The 11,969-nt window shown below is 35.6% G+C and overlaps 1 protein-coding gene across 1 annotated transcript; it reads right to left on the minus strand.

Moving 5' to 3' along the window:
* Positions 1–7,202: 7,202 nt before the first annotated feature.
* LOC145603997 (uncharacterized) lies at positions 7,203–7,760 on the minus strand. Its single transcript, XM_081659956.1, has one exon. The coding sequence runs from the start codon at positions 7,758–7,760 to the stop codon at positions 7,203–7,205; it is 558 nt and encodes a 185-aa protein (XP_081516082.1).
* Positions 7,761–11,969: the final 4,209 nt, after the last annotated feature.

An 11,969-nucleotide genomic window follows, 5' to 3' on the forward strand; every position in this document is an offset into this window, starting at 1 on the left:
TCCACCATAGGGAGACGGACGAATATCTACACTACTTGTGTAGATTTATTGAAACCTAAATTGCAAAACTAAATAAAATTTAGGGAAAAGGGTCGGAAATAGTCTAATAATTTCCAAAGAAATTAGACTATTTCCGGCCTAAATGGCCAAGATTTTTGAGAAACCCTAGAAGAGAGGAGAGGCGTAATTTTTTTAAGCTTTCTTTATTTAACCAATCCTCCACATGTATAATTTTTAGGGACAAGCTTGTTACCTAGCTTATAGCACAGTAAAACAATTTATGAACGGAAAGATGATTATTATTATTATTTCCAATTTGTGGCAGTAAGTTCAACTATTCTCTCCTTTTTTGAAATGTTACACTTATTAAATGCGGCTATTTATTTTACCTGTTTTTTTTTTTTTTTTTTTTTGGTTAAAAAAAAAATTTATAGTGGTCACTTAAAATATGACTACCATAATATTTTACAGATTATGTAGTTCTTAATTAACTTATTTTTCTCCAAGTAATTAATTTAATTACTTTATTTTTGTACAAAATATTATTATCAACATTTTTTTAATTTATCAAAAATTTAGTTTTATTTATGTAATTTTTATTCTTATTTAATAATTTATCGAAAAATATATATTTTTTGTTGGATTAAATTTTTAAAAATTACATATTTGCATTGTAGATATTAGAATACTTTGTACTGTGTCCATTTTATAGTGTGAAAAATGGATCTCTGATATATTTATTATTAAAATAATATGGTAGTCATATTATTTCAAACGACGCTGTACAAACATCCGTTACTTTTTTTTAGGCAAACTAATATAATCTACATTTTTTTTAATAATATGTATCTCTCCGATCCTCTCATGAAATTTACACTGTACACCAGGGTGTACCATGCTCATGGTACACCTGAATGAATATGGTGTACCATGCTCATGGTACTCTAGTAGCTATTAGAAATATACTTAGTTTTGATCTGGGTGTATCATGCACATGGTACACTCGGGTGTACCAACCAACGATTACTCCTCTCATCCCCCACCCAAACCGACTAATACTTTTTGTTTTAATTATTTCCAAACCTCTCACATCCTTAATTTACATTTTAATAAATGTTAATCCCACTTACATCTTTTAATACTTCATTCGTATTGAAATCAATCAATCTACTTAAAATTATGTGTCACTGAAAAAAAAAAAAAAAAAACTAAGTATTACAAATAGCTTAGCTTACTTAGCAACATAGCATGCAGTTGATAGTCAAATACTGCATAACTGCAATAACATTATGTGCCATGATAAGTGCTAAACATATAATACGAGGGAAGGAAATAAATTGCATCTATCTACTAGAGTTTATCAAATCTTACCTGTCAAACTTGTGGCAAGATGCAGTATATTCCGGCCATCAGAGGGATCCTTTAGATATTTGGTCCACCTTTCCCTATCCAATCTAGACAATATCTTTTCGGCTACTTGAGGGCAATTTTTTTGTATAGCAAGAAACAAAATAGTGTGCTCTGGCTTATAAAAATCTAGTAATTCATTAAATATATTCATCCTCATGTATATATTAATGACAATATATGTAATATATTCCGGCCATCAAAGGGATCCTTAGATATTTGGTTCTGCTTTCCTTATTCAATCTTGACAATATATATTCGGCTACTTTAGGACAATTATTTTGTATAGCAAGAAACAAAATAGTGTGCTCTGGCTCATAATAATCTAGTAGTTCATTAATATATTCATCCTTATGTAATGACAATATGTATAATGCAAGTTCTTAACGTTGGCTGCGTATTGCCAAGTGCAATGGTCCTTCCTTTTCTTTATTCTTTGTAAACCATGGAAAATGGAAAATCTTAAATGTTGACATATTAAGACATTTTTCGTTGTAAGCTTCTACAAGGAGCTGTACAATTTGAATTGTTTCTTAATGGGTGGTAGTTGCAGCAACATGAAAATGATTGTTTTGGTCATTATAACCCTTAGCATCAATAAGTTTGACGAACGGAACCTTCCACTTACACTTTAGTATGAAGTCAAATAACCACTTTTTGTCACTTTTTATCCAACTATGAATTATTGTGTATCCTTCTTTATCAACTCCTTTGATTAACTCAGGATGTCCTTCGATCAACAGTGAACAAAAGTTTTCTGAAATTGATATTCATAAATCAACCACTTATAATCTAAAACATTAAGTAAAGTACCATAACTACTTTAATATTATTATATTATTTGAGTTAGATGTTTAGGCTCTGTTCTATTCACCTTATTTTCACTTATTTCAGGTCTAATAAGTTCAGTTAAGTTCAGGAAAAATAAATTCTGATAAGGGTTGCTCAAATTCAAATTACAACTAAAATAAGTTTTAATAAGGTCTAATAAGTTAAGATAAGTTAAGATAAGTTTAAATAAGATCAAATAAGTTCATATAAGTAAAAATCAGGTGAATAGAACACACCCTTAATCCATATAGACTTATTTTAATGTGAAGACAAAATGTTTTGACTTTTAGCATCTTTTAAGGCTTTATTTATTTATTTATTTATTTTTTTTTAATTTGGCACCACTGCTTAACATGCTCCCTCAATAAATCAATTAATTGGTGGCAAAATAAAAAAAAAACAAATATGGTGGTAAATTACAAAATCGTAATAAAAAATTGATAAAATAGTTTTTTTTTCTTCTTTGTACTTTACCACTGTAAGTAGTGGAAAATCAAAATGAATGATATTTTAAGGTGGTAAAATACAAAAGGAAAAAAAATTAGGTGGTTTTTAAGGCACCAATTTTTTTATTTTTTTATTTTATTTTATTTTATTTTTTTTTTGAGGGAAAAAGTTTATAATACTTAAAGAAAAAGGAAAAAAAGCTTTAAAAAATGATACTTAAATAAAAAGGAAAAAAAGAAGGATAATAACTCACCTGTGCATAATGGTGCAAGATGTAGGACGTTCAGATGTTGATCATTAGTAAGAAGTTGAGTTCAACCTTTGTTATCCACTATCTTTAATATCTCTTCGGCAACTTTATGACAATCATTCTCGATAGCCAAGAACAAAACATTCTTCTGATGACAGATTCAAGTTTAATATGAAGAATGTTGTGTAAGAGCGGTAAATAATGTGGGGAAAGATTGAGTCTTTTCTATTTCATTCTTATTCTGAAAAACATAAGCTGCATGCGTACATCACATTCACCCCCTATATATACATAAGCACACCAATCCTTAGAAAGATTACCCTAATAGAAGAAAAGGACAGTTGGCTGTACAAACCAGTCAAGGGAAAATAACAGAAAAGACAAAGAAAATATAAAAGTAGGAAAGAAAATAAGAGAGTAGGTATATATCCCCCTTTCATCACTCCCCCTCAAGCGAGGTGTGAGAGGAACGAACACCAAGCTTGGGAAGTAATAGATGTTGCTGAGAAATAGTGAGTGCCTTGATGAAGATGTCAGCTAGTTTCTCTCCTGAGGGAGTATATTGGGTTTTGATACACCCTTCATTAATCTTGTCTCTGATAAAGTGACAATCAAGTTCAACATGCTTAGTTCTTTCGTGGTGAACTGGATTGGCAGCTATAGATAATTCTGCCTTGTTGTCACATTTCAAAATTACAGGACCAAGTTTTTTCAGCCCCAAATCTTTCAGCAATTTAGTGAGCCAAGTTACTTCACAAGTAGTAAGAGCCATGGCTCTATACTCTGCTTCAGCAGAGGATCTAGTAACAGTTGCTTGTTTCTTGGATTTCCATGAGATTGGTGATGAGCCTAGTAAGACACAAAACCGGGTTGTTGATCTTCTTGACATAGGACACCCTGCCAGTCACTATCAGTATAAGCTATGAGGAGAGCAGTTGATTTAGAAGCTAATAGGACTCCTTGTCCAGGTGCATGATTGATGTACCTTAGTACCCTTTTTGCAGCTTGCATATGACTTGTAGTCGGTTTGTGCATGAACTGACTTAGAATGTGAACTGCATAGGCTATGTCTGGCCTCGTAATGGTCAGGTATATGAGTTATCCCACCAATCTTTGATACTCGGTTGATTCTGGTTGTGGAACTCCCAGCTCATGTGTCAATTTAGTGTGAGCTTCTAAAGGGACTCTAATTGCCTTAGACTTATGCATGCCATATTCCTTAATCAAGTCAAGAGCATACTTCTTTTGGGACAGAAAAATGCCTTGATTTGTTCTGTCAGCTTCTATTCCCAGAAAATACCTGAGAGCTCCCATGTCTTTCATGTGAAAAGTGGATGAGAGGAAGGCTTTCACCTTTTGTATTGCTGCATGATTATTCCTTGCTATCAGAAGATCATCCACATAGACTAAGATAATCACGAAATTCTCCCCCTTACTTCGAGTAAATAGAGAGTAATCTGTTTTGGATTGATTGAATCCATAGTATTTCAAGACTGTGGATAACTTAGAGAACCATTGCCTGGGTGCTTGTTTCAAGCCATACAGGGATTACTTCAGCTTGCACACTAGTTGCTTCTTGTCTGTGCTTTGATGCTTCACAGAGCTGTTGGCATGAATTCTACTTTTCCAGCCTGTGTATCCTGCTGGGAATGTCATGTACACTTCTTCAATAAGATCACCACGCAAAAATGCATTCTTGACATCCATTTGACATACTTCCCAATTCTCCATAGCAGGTACTGCTAGAAATGATCTTACAATTGTCATTTTGGCAGCTGGAGCAAATGTCTCCTCATAGTCTATGCCATGTCTATGTCTGCATCCCAATATCACCAGTCTGGCTTTATTTCTTTCAACACTTCCATCTGGGTTAAATTTTTTTTTTATACAACCATTTGCACCTTATGGCTTTTTTTCCACTGGGCAAGTCAGCAATCTCCCATGTGTCATTGCTTTCCAAAGCTTGCAACTCCTCATTCATGGCAATAACCCATTTCTCATCTTTAACTGCTTCTTTAAAATTTACTGGATCTTGAGTCAACTCAGCTTGACTCAGATAAGCTACATATTCAGATCTCACAGGTGTCATTGTAAGATTCACCACTGGTGTAGCATTTGCTTCAGTTTCACTTCTCTGGGTTCTGCTTCTCTTTACACCCACTCTGCGATTATATCCCATCAGCCACTTTGGTGGTCTATGTGGCCTTGTTGATCTTCTCAACCGAGTTTTGGGAGCAGTCTCATTTGTATCTGGGTGAGATTCTTCAATATGTGCAGGTTTATCAAGAGTTTGCACTTGAGCATCTGAACTTGTTTCAGTGATGATCTCTTCATGCTGTTGAGTATTAGGATCAGCAATCTCATGATTCAAGGCTGGATCATTTTCATTCTCCTCAACATTGATTGATATTTGATCCATGTCAGGAGCAAGTTGACCACCATCATGACCTAACTCAGGCATGGAGATTGGCAGTGGTGTGCTGTAACTGCCACTACTGTTGGCTTTGTTAAATGGGAAAATTTGCTAATAGAATTTCACATCTCGAGACACAAAGCACTGCATATTTAACAAACTCATCACCTTATAACCCTTAGTGTCTTGAGGATATCCTAGAAAAACACATGGTATACCTCTGGGTTTGAATTTATCACCCATCAAATTGGGGTTATAAGCAATAGCAAGACAACCAAATGTTTTTATACATGCAAAATTTGGTTTCTCTCCAAAAATCAATTCATATGGAGTTTTGTTTTCTCGCACTGAATTAGGCAACTTGTTTATGATATAAGTTGCTGTTAATACACAGTCACCCCAGTACCTCAAGGCCAAACCTGCTTGAAACCTTAAAGCTCTAGCCATTTCAAGAACATATCTATGCTTTCTTTCAACTCTGCCATTCTGCTGGGGTCTGTCAACACACGATTTTTGGTGTATAATACCCAAATTCCCAAAGTACTCTTTGCACTTAGTATCATCAAATTCTAGGGAATTATCAGACCTGATAATTTTTACAGCAGCATTGAATTGATTCTTTGCAAATAATATAAACTTCCTGACAGCACTATATATAGGCTTCTGATTTCAATTTCAATAATTGAACCCAAGTGGCTCTAGAGTAATCATCAACAATAGTGAGAAAATATTTATAATTTCCTTAAGCAGCCACCCTATATGGTCCCCAAATATCAATATGTATCAACTCAAACGCAAATTTGGCACAAGCATTACTCACAAAATAAGGAAGTTTATTGAATCTAGCCATTGGACAAATCAAGCAAATGGAATTGTTTTTACATTTTCCTGAGACACGCCCAATTTTAACAAGTTTCTCAATTAGTGTATGCCCCAATCTATTGTGCCACAAAGTACACTGATCTACGTTAGCTACATTACATTCAACAGACTCCTTTTTTACAAAATCACCAGCACTTCTGTCAACATTCAGTGTCTTTGAGCCATTATTTCTCTTCACCTCTTCACTCTTCTTCTTGCTTGCAAGATCAAGCTTATCATTCACTAGATAGTATAGTCCATGGCTAGCTTTCCCAAGTGCCCTAGTTTTCAGTGTGGCTGAATCCTGAATAACACATAGTTTAGGATAGAATTTAACATTGCATTTTTCATCTCTCACCAGCTTATTTATTGAAAGAAGATTGTGCCTAAATTCTGGAACACATAGAACATTTTTAAGATGCAGGCCATTTTTTAACAGAACATTGCCTATGTGAGTTATTTTTACAGTCCCACCATTAGGCAAATTGATTTTTATGTTCCCTTTCACAGATATAGATTCATCAAGCATTTTATCATCAGAATTCATATGATCACTTGCCCCTGAGTCTAGAATCCATTCATTCATACTACTAGAAGCATTATAACAAGTAATCATACCTGCAAATCCAGACTCTATCTCTTCTTCAGTGTCATAGCCTGTTTTGCCTGCCTTAGAGCTTGATGGCACCAGTTTTAGCAACTTCTCCAATTGCTGAGCTGTGATAAACACACTCTATTCTTGAGCCTGAGCATTAGCTGCAATTTTCTGACCAGTGAATGGTTTTCTTTTGTTCCATTTTGCTACCGAGTTGCCTTTCTTTCCTTTCTGCCTCTGCTGCTTTTTATACTGAGGATGCCATGATGGATATCCTATCACATTCCAGCAGTGTTCTGTAGTATGAGATTTATTGCCACACACCGAACAACCTGCCTCTTTTCCTCGTTTCCCATACATAGCAGTTGGTGGTTCAGGATCTGGTTTTCCTCCTCCCTTCAGAGTTTCTCTTTGAGATTCTTCTTGCTGCAGTGTGCACAAGCAAGTTCTATAGTTGGCAGAGGCGATTGCATAAGAATCTGACTTCTCAATGTTGTATAGTCTTCATCTAGACCATTAAGAAACTGAAATAGATGGTGTTCTTCCTTCTGCTGGTTGAGAGCACTTATAAAGGCATTCACCTCACTGTTCATCTCAGTTATTGGTGGTAGTAAGTTCAGCCCTTCAATTTCTTCCCAGAGAGAACTCCTCTCAGTGTAATAATCACTCAAACTTCGACCATTTTGCTTCAGGTCATGGACATCCCTGCACAACTTGTATTTTCTGGCTCCATTGGTCTGAGAAAATTTGATCTCTAGGTTCTTCCACACATCCCTTGCAGTGTTTAAGAACATCACAGACCGCTTAATAGAGTCACTCATGCATGACATTAGCCAAGCAATCACCATGTTGTTGCAAGTGTCCCACTGGTATGCTTTCACATCATCTTCAGCATCCTTCTTCACTAATCCAGTGACAAATCCCAACATTCTCTCAAAGGCCAGTACTATCTCCATAAATATTCTTCACTCTCTGTAGTTTGCAGCTCCAGTTAGCTTATCAACAGATACCGAGGTGTGACCATCTCTTGGATGCAGATACAGAGGATTCTGCATATCCGCCAGAGAGATTTTGGACATCTTGATGAAAAAAAAAGGAAAAAGCTTGAAACTTTGAGAAGGGAAATATAAATAAGTGAGAAGGCAAAAAAATCGAGACTTTAGGGTAGATTTGGAAACAAAGGATGAAAAATTGCCAAAATTAGCAACCTGGCTCTGATACCATGATGACAAATTCAAGTTTAATATGAAGAATGTTGTGTAAGAGCAGTAAATAATGTGGGGAAAGATTGAGTCTTTTCTATTTCATTCTTCTTCTGAAAAACATAAGCTGCATACATCACATCCACCCCCTTTGTATACATAAGCACACCAATCCCTAGAAAGATTACCCTAATACAAGAAAAGGACAGCTGGCTGTAAAAACCAGTCAAGGGAATATAATAGAAAAGACAAAGAAAATATAAAAGCAGGAAAGAAAATAAGAGAGTAGGTATCCCCCTTTCATCATCTTCTAACATTCAATAACTACATTTTCTTCCACTGACAAGAAATAAATTGCTAGATTTTCCTTCTTATTGGTTATGGCCAATGACAACGGTGTATCTCCATATTTGTCCTCCACTAACCAAGGGTTTTTATTGTCTGAAAGGGTTGATGAATTGTCTTTGTAAATTCTTACAATCAATTCTGCTATTTTCACAGCATTTTCTTTAGATGGGGCAAATTCAGCCAAGTCGTGTAATGGATTGTCCCCATGTTAGTTTGCTGAAGATATCATGTTTGTGAAAACCATATTTACATCTTCGAAAATCTCGTTACATTCTAGAAATAATTTAAATGGCCACATTTTGCCATCAACTGCCCATGAATGGAACACAGAACTTTCATGTATATTTTTTTGTTGAATTAGCTCTGGTTCTCTTTCAAGTAATAGTCGAAAGATTTCTTCTGACCCCTCTGCAATTAGAAAGTTTTTCCAAGATTATGTTTATGCAGTATTTAATACACTACTAGAATCCGCCTAAATAACGACAGTTAAGCACCGACAGCCATGAAAAACTGTCGTAATTTTTTGATTTTGCGACAGTTTCATAGGCTGTCGTACTTTACGACAGTTATTACACAGTTTACGACGGTTTATTTGTCGTTGAAATGCTATGATTTTTTTTTTTGGCCGGGTTTACGACAGCCAATAACCATCGTAAAAATTACTTTTTATTTTTTAAAAAAATTCGAAATTCTGCGACAGCCTTAAACTGTCGCATAAACTGTTGCAGATTTTCGAATTTTAAAAAAAAAAATTAATTTCATTAAAACAGCCTTATTTCCCCCAATTTCATTTTATCCCCCAATTTCACATCACTGCCGCTGCGACGAGAAAGGAACGAGAGGAATTCCATCAACACTCCTCTCGTCGATCCGGCGTTGGGAATTCGATCCTCCACAATCGTCTAGTCGGTAATCCCCTTTCTTGTCTATTATTATTAATTATTTTTAATTTTTTCATTTTATCAGTTAAACCCTAACTGTTTCGTTGCTCGCGTAAAGCCAACGGAGGGCCACCGGAGTGCCGCTCCATCTGACGTCGGTGCGCCGCCTGCCCTGTCTTCGGTGTGCGACCTCACTAACGCTAGAGCTCCGACTACCCAAACGCCAGACTGGTTTTGTCCTTTGACGCCGGTTTGAGGTAAAAACCGACCTTTATCTTTCAAGATCTTTATTGTTTTCGCAACTTCTTAGAAGTATTGGAGTAATTCTATAAGTGTTAAATTTGGATTCTTGAAAATTTTCTGATTTATGGGTTGATGATTATGTGAATTGGAAACATGCTGAACATACTAGTCTAGAGTTTAAAGTAATAATATTTAATTTATCATGAATATTATGATAAATTATGAAATATGGAAAATTATGATAAATGTAGAAATCTGGAAAATTATGAAAACCCATATAATCTATATTTTTTTTTCCTTAAACTTTTTACTATTTTTATCAAAAATATTTATAATAGTTCGCAACTAATTATTTATTTTTGCTAATTTATGTAGGATTTCAGCAAATTGGTGTGCTTTTCCTTTGAGTTGGTTTATTTCTAAGGTGAGTTGTGCATAAATTTATTTTGTATGCTTCGAATAAATTTTTTTTTGTTACATTTGTATGAGTTATAGGAGTTAGTATGAGTATGAGTATGAGTATGAGTATGAGTTATAGGAGTTTGTGTAAAGTGTGTATAAGTATGTAAAAGTTTATACTAAAATATGTATGTTATAGTTTTAAATTCAAGTTAAAGTATGTAGCCATATTGTTTAAAGTTAGTATGTATGTAATAGTTTAAAATGTCATTTATAAAATAATTCCATGTTTAAATCTGAAAAAGTATAAATTATATATAAGGTAAAAGTTTACAATAGTGAATGTCATGATTAAAGCTTAGAATTTTGTTTATGAAATATTAATTTATGTAATGTATGTTATGATTTCTTCTTCAAATTGGAGATTCTTAATGCTAGGTGATTATTAATGTTTGTGATTAAGTTCTGTGATTTATCGATTTTGAATAGTGTTGTAGAATTTGTCACCATGAAAAGGAAGGAGCGCTGGTGGATGTATGATAGATATGACGGCCGTAACTTTAGGCCCCAGTTCTTGAAAGGAGTCGACGAATTCATTACGTTTTGCAAAGCAAATCCCGAGAGCCCGGGGTTAGATGAAGTTAGATGCCCTTGTGTGAAATGCAGGAATAAACGTTTGTTACCCGCTGACATGGTGAAACTTCATTTGTATAAGAAGGGGTTCTTACCTGGGTACTTTGATTGGGTTTCTCACGGGGAAGGGTTCCCTCAATCAACTGATGAGCAACCTAATCCATACCGTCAAATGGTCTTTGATGCTCATGGGAATAACCTTGAAACGTTGGGTCATACAGAGACTAGTGATGGTGTTGAGGAAGAGCCTAATGATCAAGACAAAGAGTTTTTTAACCTTTTACAGGCTTCCCAGAAACCACTGTTCGAGGGGAGCTCCATGTCTGTGTTGGAAATGGCTTCTAGAATTGTATCTATAAAGTGTGAATACAATTTGCCTCATCGGTGCGTTGATGCATTTGCTTCTTTACTAAATGAGGCATTACCTAACAACAACATGGGTAAGACATTTTATGATAAAAAGAAGATTCTTAAAGGTTTGGAGCTTCCCCACGAGAAAATTCACGTGTGCCCGAAAGGTTGTATGTTATTTTGGAGAGCTGATGCACAGTTGGACAAGTGTAGAGTGTGTGAAAGCGACAGATACAAGAAACTTCACAAGGGTCTTTGGTTCCGTTGAAAGTCCTCACTTATTTCCCAATCACTCCTAGGTTGCAAAGGTTGTTTGCAACCAAGAATGTCGCTGAAGAAATGACTTGGCACTCTAAAAATCCCCGAGTCCAAGGCATAATGGCACATCCTAGTGATAGTGAAGCTTGGAAGCACTTGGACACATCATTTCCTGAGTTTGCATCAGAACCTCGTAATGTACGACTTGGATTGTGTATCGATGGGTTTGCTCCACATGGTAAGTTTGGTGGTCAATATTCATGTTGGCCGGTGATTTTAACCCCTTACAACTTGCCTCCTTCAATGTGCATGAAAAAGCCATTCATGTTCTTGTCGTTGCTTATTATGGGTCCTAAGAATCCAAAAGGGAATTTGGATGTTTACATGCAACCTCTAGTCTATGAGTTGAAGCAATTATGGGATGTTGGTGCACCAGCTTATGACATCTCTAGAAAGCAGAATTTTAATCTGCGTGCTGCCATTTTGTGGACCATTAGTGATTTTTCGGCCTATGGTATGCTTTCTGGTTGGTCTACAGCCGGGAAAAAGGCTTGCCCTTACTGTATGGACAAGGCAAAAACACTTTGGCTTGACCATGGGGGTAAAGTCTCCTGGTTTGATTGTCACAGAATATTCCTTTCTGCTGATCACCCATTTCGTAACAATAAAGTCACCTTCTGTAAAAACAAGGTAGAGAAGGGTCATCCACCACACATCATGTCCGGTGAGGAGTTGTGCCAATGTGTTAAAGACATGCCTAAGGCTACCGATGGCCCTGAAGCTCTTGCAAGACTTAAAAAGTCGAAAAAGGGTTGGTTCAAACAAAGCACTTTATGGGAGCTACCGTACT

Source organism: Chenopodium album, chromosome 22 (assembly GCF_948465745.1).
Source record: "Chenopodium album chromosome 22, dcCheAlbu1.1, whole genome shotgun sequence".
NCBI classification, from domain to species: domain Eukaryota; kingdom Viridiplantae; phylum Streptophyta; class Magnoliopsida; order Caryophyllales; family Amaranthaceae; genus Chenopodium; species Chenopodium album.

What these genes read in the sequence shown, in the direction of transcription:
- LOC145603997 (XM_081659956.1), bottom strand. Translation starts at nt 7,760, where the DNA reads ATGGAGATAGTACTGGCCTTTGAGAGAATGTTGGGATTTGTCACTGGA.